This window comes from Pecten maximus, chromosome 11, assembly GCF_902652985.1.
Source record: "Pecten maximus chromosome 11, xPecMax1.1, whole genome shotgun sequence".
Classification (NCBI taxonomy): domain Eukaryota; kingdom Metazoa; phylum Mollusca; class Bivalvia; order Pectinida; family Pectinidae; genus Pecten; species Pecten maximus.
In genome coordinates this window covers 34,627,483-34,651,232 of record NC_047025.1, presented here as the reverse complement: position 1 = coordinate 34,651,232, position 23,750 = coordinate 34,627,483, and the positions used below count along the sequence as shown (strand labels likewise).

The following is a 23,750-nucleotide window of genomic DNA, read 5'->3' as shown; positions in this document are numbered from 1 at the left end:
GGATGACTGGTTACATGTACAGTACAGGTATGGTAGGATGACTGGTTACATGTACAGTACAGGTATGGTAGGATGACTGGTTACATATACAGTACGTACAGTACAGGTATGGTAGGATGACTGGTTACATGTACAGTACAGGTATGGTAGGATGATTGGTTACATGTACAGTACGTACAGTACAGGTATGGTAGGATGACTGGTTACATGTACAGTACGTACAGTACAGGTATGGTAGGATGACTGGTTACATGTACAGTACGTACAGTACAGGTATGGTAGGATTGGTTACGTGTACAGTACAGGTATGGTAGGATGACTGGTTACATGTACAGTACGTACAGTACAGGTATGGTAGGATGGTTGGTTACATGTACAGTACGTACAGTACAGGTATGGTAGGATGATTGGTTACATGTACAGTACAGGTATGGTACGATGACTGGTTACATGTACAGTACAGGTATGGTATGGTGACTGGTTACATGTACAGTACGTACAGTACAGGTATGGTAGGATGACTGGTTACATGTACAGTACAGGTATGGTAGGATGACTGGTTACATGTACAGTACAGGTATGGTAGGATGACTGATTACATGTACAGTACAGGTATGGTAGGATGACTGGTTACATGTACAGTACAGGTATGGTAGGATGACTGATTACATATACAGTACAGGTATGGTAGGATGACTGATTACATATACAGTACAGGTATGGTAGGATGATTGGTTACATGTACAGTACGTACAGTAGAGGTATGGTAGGATGACTGGTTACATGTACAGCACAGGTATGGTAGAATGACTGGTTACATATACAGTAGAGGTATGGTAGGATGATTGGTTACATGTACAGTACAGGTATGGTAGGGTGATTTGTTACATATACAGTACAGGTATGGTAGGATGACTGGTTACATATACAGTACAGGTATGGTAGGATGATTGGTTACATGTACAGTACGTACAGTAGAGGTATGGTAGGATGACTGGTTACATGTACAGCACAGGTATGGTAGAATGACTGGTTACATATACAGTACAGGTATGGTAGGATGATTGGTTACATGTACAGTACAGGTATGGTAGGGTGATTTGTTACATATACAGTACAGGTATGGTAGGATGACTGGTTACATATACAGTACGTATACAGGTATGGTAGGATGACTGGTTACATGTATAGTACAGGTATGGTAGGATGATTGGTTACATGTACAGTACGTACAGTACAGGTATGAAAAGATAATGACAGGATTTGATCCACAACACACCAATATCACAGACATAAAACATGTTCTTCAACTCAAACCTGAAAAGTGTATGGATTTCCTTGAATAACAATCAATATACATAATTCTTCTGTAATACATGTATAATGTTATATTAATATTTTCCAATTGATAATAATCAGGATACAGTGTCATACTAACCCTAGTACATACATGTGTCATTACATTCTCTATAATTCAATACAAAAACGTTAACCTCATACAATAACAAAATCTACCATTAGATTTTCTCTACAAATTTATATACATGTAAATGCAAAAAAAAAAAAAATTAATATTAATAAATACAAACTTCACTTTTCTAATGGAATGTCATAATGTAAGGATTTGATCACAGAGTAAAATGAACATGCAAAATAGGGACAAAGGGGAGGTAATACATGAAATCCATGTGAAAGATCTTTTTCTGTTTCTTCTTTTTTTCTAAATATAGCACTGAACCAAATTTTGAAATGTTAGTCTCAAATTGAACATAAGTATAAAGGATCCATGCAGTACTCCTTGAAAATAGCATAAACAGACTTTTATCACAGCCTATTGTCAAATTTTTTTGTTCTGATCAGTCTCAAAATAGATCACACACAATTAGGGATCAAGATGAACCATGGAATATAAGTAAGATCCTTGCAGTGCTAGCCATAACAAGGACTGTTTAACACACAGATTTAGTTATACACCATGTATAATTGACATTAAAAGGTGTTTTAGTGAATCTAAACTAAACAATGACTTTAAAAAAACATACAAGATGATGTTCAGTTCTACCGTGGACTGGTAAATCTAAATACCATGTTTCATTATTTCATTTACAGTGAAATTACTTGGAAGCATGACCTAGGAGACATTGGTGATGGTGTATACTACCACAGTTACTGTAGAAAATGTTTTAACAAGATACTTCATCTAAACAATGATTGAATTAATCTAACCAGAGATGTTATACAGGATTATGGCAATATATAGAACAAGTTACCTGTAGATATTGATCATTTACACAATCATGATTCACGGGATGATATTGGTAATGAAGCTATAATTATCATTTAGATGTATACACCGTATTTAACTGTCCATTCCATTTGTAAGTGGATCAGAAAATCCGACTTATCCTGTAATAAGCCCAGTTGTGACCAACTAATGAACTTACACCCAAGTATGGAGTGGTCTTATTACTTACGGTCATATCAAAGTGAAATGAGAAAAAAATGAAGAGTGAAATTTTTTCACTTTTTTGTCTGGTTTATCTTGTCTCAAGAAAACCTGACTATAAACAAGAATTATAACAGTATTGAGATTTCATTATAATGTCTAGAAATACCTGCTCCCACTAAGACTCAGATGACAGTTTATGAAAGACATTAAAACACTCAATCCTGTCTAGATATACCTGCTCCCAATTAAGACTCGGATTACAATTGATAAAAAAGCATTAAAACAGCAATAGAGTAATAGTGTTAATATTATTTAGATACGCTACGTAATGTCCTTTGGAAAAGAATCATTATCTTTTAATTTATTGCTATGACTGAAAGATGTTTCTGCTCTGGAGTATTCACTTAGTGATGACAGATCATCACTAGAGGTAGATACCCCCTGGAACATGAACATGTGACTCGAGTTAGTGGACTGTGGCGGTCTGTACTTCATCGCTTGCTTTGTCCTCGTCTTCGTGAGTAGTTTGTATGCAAGGATGATATTCAACACAGCACTTATGGAGGCAACCAAACCCAGAGCCACAAAGCCCATTTGCATCAGTCTGAAACATTCACACACATACATATTCATAGTAACAGTATAATAAAGTCATAGGGCACAGACTTAATGTACACCGTACGTTGTTTGAATTTATAATGAATAATTATAAAGACAACATAAAATAAGCTAAGATGACCCTGAACTTTGATACTGATAACATCAGACTTGTAGCCAAGACCTTTTAAATACCAATTAAAATGACCCTATAGGTTAATATATGGTCATTCAAAGTGCTTATTTACTTAACAAGGCCAACTGATCCCCAAAGGCTAGCCTGTACAGAGAGTTAATGGACTAATTAAAACCAGATACATTGTATATACACGACAGAATGTGAACAAACAAGAGGCCCATGGGCCTTAACGGTCACCTGAGATTTGAAATATTTCAGTTAATTTAATTGACCCTTTTTGAGCCCACCCATCCGCCCCCTCAGGGTCAGTCAGGGCCAACAGGTGTATGACATTAAGCTGTCATCAAATGCTGATAATGTTAACAAAGTTAGAATGAATTCTGATAAAAATCAAACAAATAATAGTCAAAAATGTGATTTCCCTTTATAAACTAAAGTAAAATCTACCCCCTCCCCAGGGGCAAACCTGTGACCCCAGGGTCATAAAGTTCATTACATTAGTAAAGCACCATAAGACCCTTCCACTTATGAAGAGTATTTGGGTCTGGAGAAGAAGATCTTTGAAATTTCAGTCTATTTGACCCTTTTTAGCCCCGCCCATCAGCCCCTGGGGGTCAGTAAGGGCCAACATGTGTATATCATCAAACTGCCTTCACAAGCTGATAATGTTAACAAAGATAGAATGAGTTCCAATAGAAATCCAACAAATAATAGTCAAAAATGTGATTTCCCTATATAAACTATTATAGTAAAGTTTACCCCCTCCCCAGGGGCAAACCTGAGACCCCAGGATCATGAAATTCACAATTTTGGTAAAGCACCTTAAGACCCTTCCATCTATGAAGAGTGTTTGATTCCACCATATCTGGGAGTAGAGAAGAAGATTTTTGAAGTTTTAGTTAATTTGACCATTTTTAGCCCTGCCCATTAGCCCCTGGGGGTCAGTCAGGGTCAACATGTGCATACACTCAATCTGTTATCCCATACTGATAATGTTAACAAAGTTAGAATGAATTCCAATAGAAATCCAACAAATTATAGTCAAAAATGTGATTTCGCTATATAAACTATAGTAAAGTTTACCCCCTCCCCAGGGGCAAACCTGAGACCCCAGGGTAATGAAATTCACAATTTTGGTAAAGCACCTTAAGACCCTTCCATCTATGAAGAGTGTTTGATTCCACCATATCTGTGAGTAGAGAAGAAAATTTTTTGAAGTTTTAGTCAATTTGACCCTTTTTAGCCCCGCCCCTCAGGCCCCCTGGGGGTGGGGACTATATAATTCACAATTTTGGTTGACCTTTAGCCATAAAAGCTTCCTGTCAAATTTCAATGAATTTGGTTTTGGGGTTTTGGAGAAGAAGTTGAAAATGTAAATTGTTTACGGACGGACGACGCACGACGCACGATGCACGACGACGGACAAAAGGGGATAAGAATAGGTCACTTGAGACTTATACACTTATAACAATGCATAGCAACCTTCCCCACATTTATTTCAAAACATTTAAATTTTCATCGCATATATAACAAATAACAAGAGGCCCAATGGGCCTGTATCGCTCACCTGGCACTACAGCAACTTTGAAGTTGATTGAGGTCATTTCTACAGATACTATGCTGATTATCATAGTAAGCTAGGTTTATTCATATTAATAAATTTTCTAGTCCTTCATTCCAGCATTTTATTGGCCTAATATCTGGTCTACGAGGCTCTTGGCTATCGCAAAATTATTGTTTACAGATTTAAGCCGATTTCACCCCTGTGACCTTAAATGTAGGTCAAGGGTCATTAATTTGAACAAACTTTGTAGCCCTTCACCCCAGCATGCTACAGGCCCAATATCAAGTCCCTGGGCCTTTTGGTTATTAAGAAGAAGTCATTTGAAGAATATAGCCTATTTGACCAATATGACCTTGAATGAAGGTCAAGGTCTTTATTTGAACAAACTTGGTAGCCCTTCACCCAAGCATGCTACAGACCCAATACCAAGTCCCTGGGCCTCTTGGTTATTGAGAAGAAGTTGTTTGAAGAATATAGCCCATTTGACCCATGTGACCTTGAATGAAGGTCAAGGTCATTTATTTGAACAAACTTTGTAGCCCTTCATCCTAGCATGCTACAGGCCCAATATCAAGTCCCTTGGCCTCTTGGTTATTGAGAAGAAGTTGTTTGAAGAGTATAGCCTATTTGACCAATGTGACCTTGAATGAAGGTCAAGGTCATTTATTTGAACAAACTTTGTAGCCCTTCACCCAAGCATGCTACAGGTCCAATATCAAGTCCCTGGGCCTCTTGGTTATTGAGAAGAAGACATTTGAAGATTATAGCCTATTTGACCAATGTGACCTTGAATGAAGGTCAACGTCATTTATTTGAACAAACTTTGTAGCCCTTTACCCTAGCATGCTACAGGCCCAATATCAAGTCCCTTGGCCTCTTGGTTATTGAGAAGAAGTTGTTTGAAGAATATAGCCTATTTGACCCATTCGACCTTGAATGAAGGTCAAGGTCATTTATTTGAACAAACTTTGTAGCCCTTCATCCTAGCATGCTACAGGCCCAATATCAAGTCCCTTGGCCTCTTGGTTATTGAGAAGAAGTTGTTTGAAGAGTATAGCCTATTTGACCAATGTGACCTTGAATGAAGGTCAAGGTCATTTATTTGAACAAACTTTGTAGCCCTTCACCCAAGCATGCTACAGGTCCAATATCAAGTCCCTGGGCCTCTTGGTTATTGAGAAGAAGACGTTTGAAGATTATAGCCTATTTGACCAATGTGACCTTGAATGAAGGTCAACGTCATTTATTTGAACAAACTTTGTAGCCCTTTACCCTAGCATGCTACAGGCCCAATATCAAGTTTCTTGGCCTCTTGGTTATTGAGAAGAAGTTGTTTGAAGAGTATAGCCTATTTGACCCATTCGACCTTGAATGAAGGTCAAGGTCATTTATTTGAACAAACTTTGTTGCCCTTCACCCCAGCATGCTACAGGCCCAATATCAAGTCCCTGGGTCTCTTGGTTATTGAGAAGAAGTCGTTTGAAGATTATAGCCTATTTGACCCATGTGACCTTGAATGAAGGTCAACGTCATTTATTTGAACAAACTTGGTAGCCCTTCATCCCAGCATGCTACAGGCCCAATATCAAGTTCTTGGGCCTCTTGGTTATTGAGAAGAAGTTGTTTGAAGATTATAGCCTATTTGACCAATGTGACCTTGAATGAATGTCAAGGTCATTTATTTGAACAAACTTGGTAGTCCTTCACCCCAGCAAGCTACAAGCTCAATATCAAGTCCCTTGGCCTCTTGGTTATTGAGAAGAAGTTGTTTGAAGATTATAGCCTATTTGACCCATGTGACCTTGAATGAAGGTCACAGTCATTTATTTTAACAATCTTAGTAGCCCTTCATCCCAGCATGCTACAGCCCCAATATCAAGTCCCTGGGCCTCTTGGTTATTGAGAAGTCGTTTGAAGATTATAGCCTATTTGACCCATGTGACCTTGAATGAAGGTCAAGGTCATTTATTTGAGAAAACATGGTAGCCCTTCATCACAGCATGCTACAGGCCCAATATCAAGTCCCTGGGCCTCTTGGTTATTGAGAAGAAGTCGTTTGAAGATTATAGCCTATTTGACCCATGTGACCTTGAATGAAGGTCAACGTCATTTATTTGAACAAACTTGGTAGCCCTTCATCCCAGCATGCTACAGGCCCAATATCAAGTCCCTGGGCCTCTTGGTTATTGAGAAGAAGTCGTTTGAAGATTATAGCCTATTTGACCCATGTGACCTTGAATGAAGGTCAACGTCATTCATTTTAACAATCTTAGTAGCCCTTCATCCCAGCATGCTACAGCCCCAATATCAAGTCCCTGGGCCTCTTGGTTATTGAGAAGAAGTCGTTTGAAGATTATAGCCTATTTGACCCATGTGACCTTGAATGAAGGTCAAGGTCATTTATTTGAGAAAACATGGTAGCCCTTCATCACAGCATGCTACAGGCCCAATATCAAGTCCCTGGGCCTCTTGGTTATTGAGAAGAAGTCGTTTGAAGATTATAGCCTATTTGACCCATGTGACCTTGAATGAAGGTCAACGTCATTTATTTGAACAAACTTTGTAGCCCTTTACCCTAGCATGCTACAGGCCCAATATCAAGTTTCTTGGCCTCTTGGTTATTGAGAAGAAGTTGTTTGAAGAGTATAGCCTATTTGACCCATTCGACCTTGAATGAAGGTCAAGGTCATTTATTTGAACAAACTTTGTTGCCCTTCACCCCAGCATGCTACAGGCCCAATATCAAGTCCCTGGGTCTCTTGGTTATTGAGAAGAAGTCGTTTGAAGATTATAGCCTGTTTGACCCATGTGACCTTGAATGAAGGTCAACGTCATTTATTTGAACAAACTTGGTAGTCCTTCACCCCAGCAAGCTACAAGCTCAATATCAAGTCCCTTGGCCTCTTGGTTATTGAGAAGAAGTTGTTTGAAGATTATAGCCTATTTGACCCATGTGACCTTGAATGAAGGTCACAGTCATTTATTTGAACAATCTTAGTAGCCCTTCATCCCAGCATGCTACAGCCCCAATATCAAGTCCCTGGGCCTCTTGGTTATTGAGAAGAAGTCGTTTGAAGATTATAGCCTATTTGACTCATGTGACCTTGAATGAAGGTCAAGGTCATTTATTTGAGAAAACATGGTAGCCCTTCATCACAGCATGCTACAGGCCCAATATCAAGTCCCTGGGCCTCTTTGTTATTGAGAAGAAGTCGTTTGAAGATTATAGCCTATTTGACCCATGTGACCTTGAATGAAGGTCAACGTCATTTATTTGAACAAATTTGGTAGCCCTTCATCCCAGCATGCTACAGGCCCAATATCAAGTCCCTGGGCCTCTTGGTTATTGAGAAGAAGTCGTTTGAAGATTATAGCCTATTTGACCCATGTGACCTTGAATGAAGGTCAACGTCATTTATTTGAACAAACTTGGTAGCCCTTCATCCCAGCATGCTACAGGCCCAATATCAAGTCCCTGGGCCTCTTGGTTATTGAGAAGAAGTCGTTTGAAGATTATAGCCTATTTGACCCATGTGACCTTGAATGAAGGTCAAGGTCAATTATTTGAACAAACTTGGAAGCTCTTCACCCCAGTATGCTACAGGCCCAATATGAAGTTCCTTGGCCTCTTGGTTATTGAGAAGAAGTTGAAGTTGACGCCGGACGGCCGGACGGACAGACGGACGGACGACGGACGCCGCACCATGGCATAAGCTCACTTGCCCTTCGGGCAGGTGAGCTAAAAACCAACACATATTAACCTGCATATATAACAAATAAAAACCAACACATATTAACCTAGGTTTTACTCAAAGTTGGTCACAGGGTTAATGTCCATACAATATGTACAGCTAGGGTCATATGAGGATGGCCTTTCAAATCAGCAACTGGGCTGATTATAGGACAAAGAAATTAGATTTGTTGATAGTTACTGAACAGTTAGATATGATGTGTGGGATTATTAGTGAGATGGTTTTATTGTCAGATCAATAAGGTACTCACTTTACCATTATTCTAACATTTGAATTATTATTCAGGAGTATTCAGTAGAATTCTTACATACAATGTAAATCATTACTCTCACATAGCCAAGAATAAAATCATAATCTAATTAAATGTTACATGCAATGTTATATTGTATTTTATGATCACAGACCCATCTACAAAAACTTTAAAATATGTTGAACATCCTCACAATATAAAATACTTAATAAATTTGATTAAAAAATTTGATGGAGCAAACTTTTAATGAATAAAGGATTGTTTTGATAAACATTTAACAGAAATTGACAACTTTTAGATTCTCCCCATGGCGACAGGATGTATGCAAGTTGGATGATTGCAGGTATACATATTTAACCAGTTTAACTTACCAAAGCCAGACACCAAGATAGGTACAGTAGTTTTAATCCTTTGATTTGCTATATTATACCTGTTATATGTATACTGTATTTTTGAAAACTCAAATTTTAGCGTATTACTAAATTTCAGCAGATATATATGTAACAGAGCGCATGATTGATTAAATTTAAATCACTGCCTCCGCTAGGGATCGAACCCGTGACTTCTGGCTTACTAGTCTTACGCTCAACCGATCGAGCTAAAGAGAAGATCTCTCTAGCTGAGCGGTACATTGCGGCTAGTATTTACCAGGGTTACATATATAAATATATTAATGAATTGGTCCACTCACTTTATTTAGTGCAATGTTTTTGGCTCAAAAAACACTAAAATAAGATTAAGGCCAAAATATATACATTTACAGTATTGCAGAATGGACTTATTTCTGAACAATAAAATAAAGACAGATTTACGTACCTGTAGTCCTCAGACTGATCTGGGACAAGCCGTCTCTCTTTGATGATATTCTGGGCATAACACTGTCCAGCTGAAATTATAGCAGGAGAGGTCAAGGTCACCAATGCCTTTTTTCAATAAACAAACAGATTTATTATACTATTTGATTCAAATTGAAACGCATAGTTATAATTACAGTATTAAATCTTTTGCTAATAATTTTCAAATAATTATAGATTCAAAAAATATATATACATGTACATGTACTGTTTAGATAAATTTTAAATCTAAGTTTGACTGTAGTTTTTTTAAGAAACTGTTTTTGAAAAGAAATGAAAGATTACATCACATACATAATGTGATATCATGGTACCAATTATACGAACCTTGAGAACAACATCACACACATAAAGTGATATCACATACGTTACCAATCATACGAACCTTGAGAAAAAGTCTGGTCCAGGTCAGTAAAGTTACAACTTCCTGTTACGGCATGGCAGGGGCAGCCATCTTGGCACAAACACAATTGTTTACATTGTTTTCCGTAGTAACCAAATGGACAGGCTAAACAAAAGGAAGACAAATGAAGTATTTGTACCACACCTAGTAACATGTTGGAATCTCAATTGGGAAGGTTGCTTAAGATTTAAGCCTCAAATGAGTACTTTGAGCTGCTTTAAATAAATCTTAAAACTTTAATATAGCAAGTATGTCATAATTTCAGGAAAAAAACCAGGGCTCACAGCTGCCAAAACAGGGATGGTTGGGATGTGTGCTGTCATCATTAATTTAATTCATGTAAAAATGGTTGGGATGTGTGCTGTCATCATTAATTTAATTCATATAAAAATGTATCAGTATACAATGTATCTGCACTATATGTCATATGGCATATGCATGCATGGTTGCAAACAACTGATTTAACAACCCCCATCCATAACCAAAATACATTTCAATTCTTAACTTACAAAATGTTATCAGTAAAATTTGATAGATCTAGACTTACATTGGTCACATGCTGCACCTGTTTTCCCTACTGGACAATCACATGTCCCATCTACAGGGCTACAGCTGGCTCCATATAGACACACACACTCATGGGTACATCCCTCCCCATAATGCCCTGGGGGACAGGATTGGCTACAGTCATCACCATGCCAACCAGGGTCACAATCACACCCATCTACGAATAAAGAAGGTACATGGCCACAATCACATCTAGGAAAAATAATGGGTTATGTTGCAAGGTTTTTCAAGGGAGTTTTTAAAAGATGTTGCAAGGTAAACGTTTTTTTATAATTCATTTTTTTTTAAAATCTATTTTCAATTACATTTTGTATTGACATTCAGGATGTACATTAATTTACAAATAGCAATAAAGAACATATACATTCAATTAAAACAACTGAAAAGAATAATGCTATATCAAAGTTACAATGCTGAGTAAGTCATAACAATAAAACAGTATAAGTATGATATTGACATGTGATTCAGTGGAGAGTAAAGATAATGTTGCTAAGATGAAATTATGACCAAAAAGAGTCATTATAATAAAGTTTCTGAATTCGAATTCTACATGACATTTGAATACCAGACGGCATGGAAGAACTTGTGTTTTTACATGTTCTATAAACTAGTCTTTATTATATATGTATTAAAGGTACAACATTTCTGACAAAAGAGTAAGTGATTGAAAACAAGAAAAGGCTGTACATTATTATACAAAAATACATACTTTGTATACGCTATTACCAACCTCTGAAAGTTTGGGCTTTTCTTTTTTTACCTTTTAAATCTAAACTGAATAGCAATAGATTGCATCCCAAATAAATACTTCGGTCTTCTATAAGTGATCATTTTTATAACACTGTGAGTGTTTTGTACCTACAGTACCATGGACATCATTTGGGACAAGCAGTGTCACCCTGTTGGTAATTTAGCATTTTTAAACAAACAAGAGGCCCATGGGCCTTAACGGTCACCTGAGTTTTGATATATTTCAGCACATTTGGTTATCAAGAAGAAGTCCTTTAAAGATTTTAGCATATTTGACCCCTGTGGCCTTGAATGAAGGTCAAGGTCATCCATTTATACAAACTTGGTAGCCCTTCATACCAGCATGCTACATACCTAATACTGGGTCTCTGGGCCTTTTGGTAATAAAGGAGTGGTTTAAAGATTTTAGCATATTTGACCCCTGTGACCTTGAATGAAGGTCAATGTCATCCATTTGAACAATCTTGGTAGCCCTTCATTCCAGCATGCAACATATTTAGTATTGGGTCTCTGGGCCTTTTGGTTACCAAGAAGAAGTTGTTAAAAGATTTTAGCATATTTGACCCCTGTGACCTTGAATGAAGGTCAATGTCATCCATTTGAACCAACTTAATAGCCCTTCATCACAGCGTGCTACAGACCTAATATCATGTCTCTAGGCCTGTTGGTTATTGAGAAGAAGTTGAAAATGGAAATTGTTTATAAAATAATTGTAAGGCTACCTGAAATTACTCCACAAAGTTATTGTAAGACTATCTGAGATTATTACACAATTATTGTAAGACTATACCTGGGGTACAGCTGCCTTGAGAGGAACACTCTTTGACACACTGCAGTGTGTTACAGTCTGTACCATTCCACAGAACATCACACTCACACCTCCCCATGTTACACTGCCCATGACCTGAGCAATCTGCGGGTACACATTCCACTTCATGTACACACAAAATGGTTGACACTTCTCTTCCACAGTGAAACCTGGAATCATCGGCACTGAAATCAGATGAAACAGAATTGAATAGCCTGTTAATATGGACATTTAACAAAAGGAAATTGTTCAATCATGATCAATGTTGCCTCAGAATCCATAACTAGATTTCATTGTTTAATTCTGAACATCTTTGCTTCATCATGACATGACAAAATGTTCCATCCTATTTTGACCTTGACCTTTGATCCTGTGACTTTGACCAGTGGTCAAATGACTCGTTGTTTAATTCTAACAAACACTGCTTCATAGTCTCACAACAAAATGTTTATTTAGTGACATTATAACCCAGAGACATTGATCTCTGACCCTATGACCTTGACCTTTCTTAAGTAGACTTCTTGTTTAATTGTGAACAACTTTGCTTCATCATGTCATAACAAAATGTTCATCACTATATATACCATGACTTGCCACCTGTTTGAAGGGTAGTTGACAACTGTCCCATTAATGCCGTATCGACTGTCCCGTTAATGGCGTATACTGACGACCCTCCACTATATACATAACTTACCATCTGTCTGAAGGGTAGTTGACAACTGTCCCATTAATGACGTATGTTGACGATCCTCCACCATCAAGATTTATGGCATCAACTATGTCATAGGTCAGCAACAGATGGGCAAAATCTTCTAGACTTACCCTGAAAATAACCAGAAATAACAATTAATATTAGCATCTACTGTTATCAGACAAGAGCTGTTGTAGAACAACATTGCTTGTCAATAAATAATCAAAATATAAAAATTGTTATTGTTTTGCGTATTGGATGAATAAGATTTATATTGTGTAGTTGACAGAATTGATAGTGATATTTATTTGTTTTTGTTTAACGTCCTATTAACAGCCAGGGTCATTTAAGGACGTGCCAGGTTTTGGAGGTGGAGGAAAGCCGGAGTACCCGGAGAAAAACCACCGGCCTACGGTCAGTACCTGGCAACTGCCCCACGTAGGTTTCGAACTCGCAACCCAGAGGTGGAGGGCTTAGTGATAAAGTGTCGGGACACTTTAACCACTCTGTCACCGCGGCCCCATATTTTTTTTTTAGTGATAACAAACTTCTACAGTCAAATCCAAGATGGCCACCTGTTGCCCATTTACTTTTCCCATTCTGACTCCAACCTAAATGGGCACAACAAGTGACCAAGGGGAACCTACATGTGAAGTTTGAGATACAAAACTGTATATCCCTCTAGTACTTCTCAAGAAATAGCAATAACAAACTTCAACTGGCAGAATCCATGATGGCTTCGTTTCCATCTATTTAGTTTTTTATTCAAACTCAAAATTGAATGGGCACAACTAGGAATCAAAGAGAACCTACATATAATTTATCCTTCAAGTCATTCTCAAGAAATAACGATAACAAGGATATAGTTAATGAAGGGACAACTGATAGATGGACAGACCAGGGACTAGGGACCATGGACGGACCAGATATTTTGAACAGCCCATCATTCTGTCAACTAAGCGAACATTTATTAAGGGACAAAACTAAGCATAGTTACAGACAAGCATTCCCGTAAGTTACAGGGTTTGGGTTATATACCAGTAGTCATGTATAATTATTCTGTGAATTCTGATTCAATAGGAGTGATATTGAACGTTTATTCTCTCACAACCAACAATAAAGATGTGAAGCTGTTCTAATCAATACCACAGCTATACCGGAGGCATGTTGTTGTAGTACATCAAAGGATGCACCAGATCAATCTCACAGATCAGATAAAAACCGTCATCAAAACAGACAGAAGGCAGGCAATGCTTCTCTTATCTAACAGTGAAATTTTAATTTCTAATATTGAAGGATTTTATTTTTCAGTTTATTAACTGTCCTTCTACTTCCTGTCATCAGATGATTAACTTATTACAGAGACTTCAAGCATCAGATTTATACAACTTCAGGAAATATAATTGCACTTTCTAATTCGCATAATCATAAGTTGAGCTAACCAGACTCGGGAATCCAAATGGCTGCATCTTCTGTCAATACTTATACATATTTAGCTAAAGCAATAGCCGTCTTGCCTCAGCTGGTATTCACCTAATACAAACACCAGTCCTGTATACATGTGTACCTGTAGGAAGACGCTAAGCTTGTACAAAGTATTGTAGTTCATATTTTTGTGTAGACAATATGCACAATTGTACACATTTGACAGGTAATTGAGACTTATATGCCAAGCGTACTTCATTGCTACATTCAATTTTCTCACTCAGATTTTGATACACCGATTCAGAAGCTTTTTTTTCAACTTATAACAATTTATAAGATCTAGATGGAACTTCAAATATTTAATAAGGTACGTAGCCCACTGCACCACTACCAATACCTCACACTGCCAGGTAGACAACAGTAGTTTAGGTAGACTTGGTCCATTGGGACAATACCTCACACTGCCAGGTAGACAACAGTAGTTTAGGTAGACTTGGTCCATTGGGACAATACCTCACACTGCCAGGTAGACAACAGTAGTTTAGGTAGACATGGTCCATTGGACCAGTACCTCACACTGCCAGGTAGACAACAGTAGTATAGGTAGACATGGTCCATTGGACCACTACCTCACACTGCCAGGTAGACAACAGTAGTTTAGGTAGACTTGGTCCATTGGACCACTACCTCACTCTGCCAGGTAGACAACAGTAGTTTAGGTAGACATGGTCCATTGGACCAGTACCTCACACTGCCAGGTAGACAACAGTAGTTTAGGTAGACTTGGTCCATTGGACCAATACCTCACACTGCCAGGTAGACAACAGTAGTTTAGGTAGACTTGGTCCATTGGATCACTACCTCACACTGCCAGGTAGACAACAGTAGTTTAGGTAGACTTGGTCCATTGGACCACTACCTCACTCTGCCAGGTAGACAACAGTAGTTTAGGTAGATTTGGTCCATTGGACCACTACCTCACACTGCCAGGTAGACAACAGTAGTTTAGGTAAACCTGGTCCATTGGACCAATACCTCACACTGCCAGGTAGACAACAGTAATTTAGGTAAACCTGGTCCATTGGACCAATACCTCACTCTGCCAGGTAGACAACAGTAGTTTAGGTAGACTTGGTACATTGGATCACTACCTCACACTGCCAGGTAGACAACAGTAGTTTAGGTATACTTGGTCCATTGGACCAATACCTCACACTGCAAGGTAGACAACAGTAGTTTAGGTAGACTTGGTCCATTGGACCAATACCTCACACTGCCAGGTAGACAACAGTAGTTTAGGTAGACTTGGTCCATTGGACCACTACCTCACACTGCCAGGTAGACAACAGTAGTTTAGGTAGACTTGGTCCATTGGACCACTACCTCACTCTGCCAGGTAGACAACAGTAGTTTAGGTAGACATGGTCCATTGGACCAGTACCTCACACTGCCAGGTAGACAACAGTAGTTTAGGTAGACTTGGTCCATTGGACCAATACCTCACACTGCCAGGTAGACAACAGTAGTTTAGGTAGACTTGGTCCATTGGATCACTACCTCACACTGCCAGGTAGACAACAGTAGTTTAGGTAGACTTGGTCCATTGGACCACTACCTCACTCTGCCAGGTAGACAACAGTAGTTTAGGTAGACTTGGTCCATTGGACCACTACCTCACACTGCCAGGTAGACAACAGTAGTTTAGGTAAACCTGGTCCATTGGACCAATACCTCACACTGCCAGGTAGACAACAGTAATTTAGGTAAACTTGGTCCATTGGACCAATACCTCACTCTGCCAGGTAGACAACAGTAGTTTAGGTAGACTTGGTCCATTGGATCACTACCTCACACTGCCAGGTAGACAACAGTAGTTTAGGTATACTTGGTCCATTGGACCAATACCTCACACTGCAAGGTAGACAACAGTAGTTTAGGTAGACTTGGTCCATTGGACCAATACCTCACACTGCCAGGTAGACAACAGTAGTTTAGGTAGACTTGGTCCATTGGACCACTACCTCACACTGCCAGGTAGACAACAGTAGTTTAGGTAGACATGGTCCATTGGACCACTACCTCACACTGCCAGGTAGACAACAGTAGTTTAGGTAGACTTGGTCCATTGGACCACTACCTCACACTGCCAGGTAGACAACAGTAGTTTAGGTAGACATGGTCCATTGGACCACTACCTCACACTGCCAGGTAGACAACAGTAGTTTAGGTAGACTTGGTCCATTGGACTACTACCTCACACAGTCAGGTAGACAACAGTAGTTTAGGTAGACTTGGTCCATTGAACCAATACCTCACACTGCCAGGTAGACAACAGTAGTTTAGGTAGACTTGGTCCATTGGACCAATACCTCACACTGCCAGGTAGACAACAGTAGTTTAGGTAGACTTGGTCCATTGGACCAATACCTCACACTGCCAGGTAGACAACAGTAGTATAGGTAGACATGGTCCATTGGACCACTACCTCACACTGCCAGGTAGACAACAGTAGTTTAGGTAGACTTGGTCCATTGGATCACTACCTCACACTGCCAGGTAGACAACAGTAGTTTAGGTAGACTTGGTCCATTGGACCACTACCTCACTCTGCCAGGTAGACAACAGTAGTTTAGGTAGACTTGGTCCATTGGACCACTACCTCACACTGCCAGGTAGACAACAGTAGTTTAGGTAAACCTGGTCCATTGGACCAATACCTCACACTGCCAGGTAGACAACAGTAATTTAGGTAAACCTGGTCCATTGGACCAATACCTCACTCTGCCAGGTAGACAACAGTAGTTTAGGTAGACTTGGTCCATTGGATCACTACCTCACACTGCCAGGTAGACAACAGTAGTTTAGGTAGACATGGTCCATTGAACCACTACCTCACACGGCCAGGTAGACAACAGTAGTATAGGTAGACTTGGTCCATTGAACCAATACCTCACACGGCCAGGTAGACAACAGTAGTATAGATAGACTTGGTCCATTGGACCACTACCTCACACTGCCAGGTAGACAACAGTAGTTTAGGTAGACTTGGTCCATTGGACCAATACCTCACACTGCCAGGTAGACAACAGTAGTTTAGGTAGACATGGTCCATTGGACCAATACCTCACACTGCCAGGTAGACAACAGTAGTTTAGGTAGACTTGGTCCATTGGACCAATACCTCACACGGCCAGGTAGACAACAGTAGTTTAGGTAGACTTGGTCCATTGGACCAATACCTCACACTGCCAGGTAGACAACAGTAGTTTAGGTAGACTTGGTCCATTGGACCAATACCTCACACTGCCAGGTAGACAACAGTAGTATAGGTAGACTTGGTCCATTGAACCAATACCTCACACGGCCAGGTAGACAACAGTAGTTTAGGTAGACTTGGTCCATTGGACCACTACCTCACACAGTCAGGTAGACAACAGTAGTATAGGTAGACTTGGTCCACTGGACCAATACCTCACACTGCCAGGTAGACAACAGTAGTATAGGTAGACTTGGTCCATTGGACCACTACCTCACACGGCCAGGTAGACAACAGTAGTTTAGGTAGACTTGGTCCATTGGACCAATACCTCACACTGCCAGGTAGACAACAGTAGTTTAGGTAGACTTGGTCCATTGGACCAATACCTCACACTGCCAGGTAGACAACAGTAGTTTAGGTAGACTTGGTCCATTGGACCACTACCTCACACTGCCAGGTAGACAACAGTAGTTTAGGTAGACTTGGTCCATTGAACCATTACCTCACACGGCCAGGTAGACAACAGTAGTTTAGGTAGACTTGGTCCATAAAGTATAAATATACCAGTCAACATACCAGTATATAAATGACTCAACATACCAGTATAAATGAGTCAACATACCGGTATATACATGAGTCAACATACCAGTATATAAATGAGTCAATATACCAGTATATAAATGAGTCAACATACCAGTATATAAATGAGTCAACATACCAGTATATAAATGACTCAACATACCAGTATATAAATGAGTCAACATACCAGTATATAAATGAGTCAACATACCAGTATAAATGAGTCAACATACCAGTATATAAATGAGTCAACATACCAGTATAAATGAGTCAACATACCAGTATAAATGAGTCAACATACCAGTATAAATGAGTCAACATACCAGTATATAAACGAGTCAACATACCAGTATATAAACGAGTCAACAGACCAGTATATAAACGAGTCAACAGACCAGTATATAAACGAGTCAACATACCAGTATATAAATGAGTCAACATACCAGTATATAAATGAGTCAACAGACCAGTATATAAACGAGTCAACAGACCAGTATATAAACGAGTCAACAGACCAGTATATAAACGAGTCAACAGACCAGTATATAAATGAGTCAACATACCAGTATATTAATGAGTCAACATACCAGTATATAAATGAGTCAACAGACCAGTATATAAACAAGTCAACAGACCAGTATATAAACGAGTCAACAGACCAGTATATAAATGAGTCAACAGACCAGTATATTAATGAGTCAACATACAAGTATATAAATGAGTCAACATACAAGTATATAAATGAGTCAACAGACCAGTATATAAATGAGTCAACAGACCAGTATATAAATGAGTCAACATACCAGTATATAAATGAGTCAACAGACCAGTATATAAACGAGTCAACATACCAGTATATAAATGAGTCAACATACCAGTATATAAATGAGTCAACAGACCAGTATATAAACGAGTCAACATACCAGTATATAAATGAGTCAACAGACCAGTATATTAATGAGTTAACATACCAGTATATAAATGAGTCAACATACCAGTATATAAATGAGCCAACATACCAGTATATAAATGAGTTGACATGCCAGTATATAAATGAGTTGACATGCCAGTATATTAATGAGATATTAATGAAACTACGCACACAATACAATTTAATGATAGATCAGGTGTCATCAATGTCCTGAATACCGTCAGTATAGGAACTAGTTAATGTTTAAAGTTTAAGTGAAATGATATATGGTATTTATTTGAAATCAGTATTAGAACTAATTTAATCTGTGTAATTTTATAGATTCTATGACCTCATTAACTTCTATAATATTAACACCTCATAACTTCTATAATATTAACACCTCATAACTTCTATAATATTAACACCTCATAACTTCTATAATATTAACACCTCATAACTTCTATAATATTAACACCTCATAACTTCTATAATATTAACACCTCATAACTTCTATAATATTAACACCTCATAACTTCTTTAATATTAACACTGCTTCAAAGATTAAAAAAAAAAAACATCTGATCAATATTATCCCCAGATCCTGACCTGTCAAAATGTATCACTTCTCCATACTGAACCCTCTCTAAATCCACCAAATAAGTATGTATTGTGCTTGATTGGTTTAGAGAGGTTCCACTGTGTATAAATGTAGTAGATTTAATATTCTCTACAGAATGTGTGAAGAATCATCAACAGGTATTGATACATGTAAATCCACTGACTACTCAGAGTTCATACAAATGTTTAAACAAAGAACTGTCAGTTTACCCACAAACAAACTTGGATTAATAAAGGTGGTAGTGGAAAGAAAGAGAGGAAGAAATCTTACCCCCTGCTGTAGGATTTGCCGTCCACCTGTATCAACAGGACGCGACCCTGCTTGTCCACACCTACAGCCGTCCTCGCTGATACGATGTTGGTGAACGTCTCCAGAGACCCTACAAATACAACAAATCAGGTTCAATCTTCCTTTTCTACTGATGAAGCCCTCTGTATGGGCGATACCGGTCGACAATAAATAGATGAAATTGAGGTCTCCTTTAATTGCCTGTTGTGATTGACCCCACCAATTCTGCTTTGTTTCTTTACTTCAATCACCCTGCATACTTTCGGGTATTCAGCCTAGGGACCCGGGAACCCAGAATTCCACCAATACATAACCTCACCAGTGTTGGCTCTACCCCCTGTTTACTTTATTTTCTACTGTTACAATAATTTTAATGAAAAGAAATTGACAACATCTTTGACCATACATGTATCAACAATATTGAACTATGATAGTTATAATCAATTATTCATTTAAAATACATATTTTTGTTTATTCTACTGCTTTTATGGAGGATGGTCTGTGATAGAATAATTTCATGCACAGAATCTAATCCCCTGAAAATAAAATTTATCATAATTTACCTGTTTCCTGCATATCTGCACATTCTATATTTAAACTTTCTGAGACATAAACTTCTCCGTTGCGAACAAGCCAGATCACACCTCCAACCAACTGGAGAAAATCGTCAGCAATCAGGTCAATCTCGGACAAGTACCTGTTATAAAGAAACAGTTTGTTTTAGAGACTAGTAAACTAAAATTCATATTCTGCACAAAACATGAACACTAATAATTGGGTTTTATACCAGATCCATTTAAATAATTGGATTTATACCAGATCCATTTAAGTAATTGGATTTATACCAGATCCATTTAAGTAATTGGATTTATACCAGATCCATTTAAGTAATTGGATTTATACCAGATCCATTTAAATAATTGAAGCTGAAAAATATTTTACTGAAGTGTCTGCAGCTGATGTATCTATCGTTAACAATTAATACTAAAAATGAAATCAAACAGCTTAACATGTTTATCACCAAACATATATAACAATTAATGTCTTTTACTTCAGAATGGAAAATTAATTAACTGACTAAAATTATTGATTTGATCAATTTACTCACCCAAAAAACAATTCACCATTCGCCTTTATTCCAAAATGTGCGTTTTGTATTCCCCCAGAATCCTGCACCAACCTGCCATTGCTTACAACATTACCTTTAAAGATATAATTCATATATTTAACCAGGAGTGTAAGTCTCAGTATATGTTTTACTCAATATCAAGTTGGTCAACAAGCACCTCGAGTGATGCCTGGTCATACCAAAGATATCACTGAAGATGGGACCAGGTCCTACAGACAGTAGGCCTAATTCCTACCATAAAGATGAAACAGAAGAAGGGCAGGAAGCAGCAGTGAGCCAGATTTATCAGCTTCGTCAGATGAGGAGAGCAGCTGAAGACAATACCAGACTGGAGAGGAACCACTGGTGTTTTTGCAGGAGCTAGTGACTAGACAGTAAACCTGAAGAAAAAGCTTGTCCTAACTATAACGTAGACCTGTTTGAAACCAGACATGTTTCTTCAGTGCAGCTATAAACAGAAACTTGTCATGATGGAGCTAACAGTACAATGGGAGAACTGAGTGGGAGAGACCAAAGAAAGGAAGGCGGGAAAGAAGAGCATGGATACAACATGGTGCTACACAATAGAGAAATAAGAGCCAGAGAATTCCCATCAAAGTCAAGCTGGAAGACGTTAGGAGCCCTGTTTCCAGGGGACAAGAAATCCACAGAAGCTGACAAGTCACCTGTGCAGATAGCTATAGGGTGATTACAAGAGGTATTGCATGGTAAAATATTTTCTTTTTATAGTAACAGTGACCTTGACCTTTGACCTTTGGACATGAATAGCAATCCCAAGCAAGCACTTTTAGTTTAGAAAGATCTGCATTAAGTTTAAGTTTGATCAACCAATGGGAACTTGAGATATTGCACAGAAATTTCTGTGCAGACGACGCCATATCCGTCGCCCACATATAGTGATACCTATATATCGCCAGCTTTCTGCAGGCAACACAAAAAGTATGTGATCACGTCATCAACATGACACAAGAAGAAGAGATGGCATCCTGTTGGCTGTGGATGAGATGCAATGACAGTAGCTGGAAGCTAGATCATTGAGGGCAGAAAACTGATCACCTCTTGCGGACCGACCATCTAGGATGTTCCACGTTGAGGGTTGCAATATCCAGCAACAGATGAATATGGCTAATCACTCAATGGCCCAGAAGTATAACATTATTGCTGTTTGTAGGTAATAGTTTTCAATGATGGTATATTCACTATACATGCGAATCAGTCAAATACAAGGTGTCATTTCACTTTGCAGTACATATTTTCATAATCTTAATTAAATCTAAAAATTGTTGGGTCTTTTTTAGTATTAAAGGTATAAACTTGAATAAAACATTTATATATAACCATAATTTGTCCATCTTGTAAGTGGAATTACACGAACAACTCGGACACAGCAAATTCCACACCTTCCTTCAGCTTACAATAAATCACTACACTGATCATTAGACATATACAGTTAACTTACCCAGACAAGATCCTGATGTTGTATTAAAAAGCCCTGCATTGATTGCAACCATACACTTCATCTGTTCTGCACTTTTAACCACAGTAGCTCTGTCACCAGCTTTACCATCACGACAACCTCCTTGCTTTAGAGGTTCCAGTACTGAAAGCGATTTATAGGGGTTATTTACAATCGTATAATGGATAAACACACTTTTTTTGTTATAGAATGGTCCAATGTCTTCAAATGTGTAACGTGATTCCATCAAAGGGAGTTGAAGATCCTTGTCATGAAAATCTCTTGCTACCACTGTTGATGATGTCATGTTGCCGTATTTGACATGCTGACATTCCCTTGTGTTTCTGTGGTGATCGTACCCATCTTTCTGTAGGTTGTGTGTTATCCAATATGTCTCTAGAATACTGTCCAGCATATCCACATCTTGTTTCTGAATCTGGCTGTCTTGTTGATTTTGAGTACATGATAGACTGAAAGGAAATTAAGATATTAAGACCCATAGCAAAAACATCAATTCCTGTCATATAAATACAATGTAAGGTATATTTTATATGGTATACTTATACGGTATACTTATAGTTACTGATGGAATCAATCTATTTTCACATTTTTTTCACTCACAAACACGGATTATAAAGATAACAGCCTGATCCTTCAATGTTTTTTTTTTTATAAAGTTACCTGGTAACTTACTGATCTTTTCTTGTATTTGCCAGTACACAAATATGATTTCATGAATTGTTAAAAATTCGCAAAATATTTGGATACTTAAGTTTAAAAAAAATAAGAAGAAATAGGTTATGTAACGTTACAGTATTTTTTCTGGTTACAGTACAGTAGACAGGTAGAGTTTAATTATCTGTCTGTATTGCAGCTTATCTGAATAGTGCTCAAACTGCCATATTACCTGAGAAATGATGATATGATGAGAATGGCTTCATGAAGTATTCTTTTTGTCATGACTGGGAACCATGGTTTACCAAAACAGAACGAACTGTATCATCTAACAGTCTATATGACAACTGTGCACAATGCTGTCTGCTTCCTTCCTGAAATTCATCAAGGTCAAAACAACGCTTAACTGCGTTTTTATTCCAAAACAATCAAACATTTATGAAACCCAGATTATGAGTCTAATAATTGTACTTGTCCCGGAGATGGAACAAACGTTACGGATTCGCTGCTAAAAATGCTCACATCAAGCATGATTTTAATACATAGATTATTCCTTTACTCCAGCTACAAAATCATCAATATT

The 23,750-nt window shown here is 38.2% G+C and overlaps 1 protein-coding gene across 1 annotated transcript; it reads right to left on the bottom strand.

Annotated features, from left to right (window-relative positions):
• Positions 1-664: 664 nt before the first annotated feature.
• On the bottom strand, positions 665-23,533 carry LOC117338013 (N-acetylglucosamine-1-phosphodiester alpha-N-acetylglucosaminidase-like). The gene is made up of 11 exons (XM_033899173.1): positions 23,400-23,533; positions 22,496-22,962; positions 21,016-21,109; positions 20,471-20,604; positions 19,890-19,998; positions 12,828-12,956; positions 12,116-12,318; positions 10,556-10,732; positions 9,991-10,113; positions 9,568-9,637; positions 665-3,053 (listed from the first exon to the last, which is right to left on the bottom strand). The coding sequence occupies exons 1-11, from the start codon at positions 23,450-23,452 to the stop codon at positions 2,771-2,773; spliced, it is 1,842 nt and encodes a 613-aa protein (XP_033755064.1). The 5' UTR covers positions 23,453-23,533; the 3' UTR covers positions 665-2,770.
• Between the last annotated feature and the right edge of the window lie 217 nt (positions 23,534-23,750).

What these genes read in the sequence shown, in the direction of transcription:
- LOC117338013 (XM_033899173.1), bottom strand. Translation starts at nt 23,452, where the DNA reads ATGACAAAAAGAATACTTCATGAAGCCATTCTCATCATATCATCATTT. An exon ending in AATGGTGAATTGTTTTTTGG is followed by an intron (nt 20,605 to 21,015) that starts GTGAGTAAATTG and finishes TCTTTATAACAG; the next exon opens with GTACTTGTCCGAGATTGACC. An exon ending in AGGTGCAGCATGTGACCAAT is followed by an intron (nt 10,114 to 10,555) that starts GTAAGTCTAGAT and finishes CCTTTTGTTTAG; the next exon opens with CCTGTCCATTTGGTTACTAC.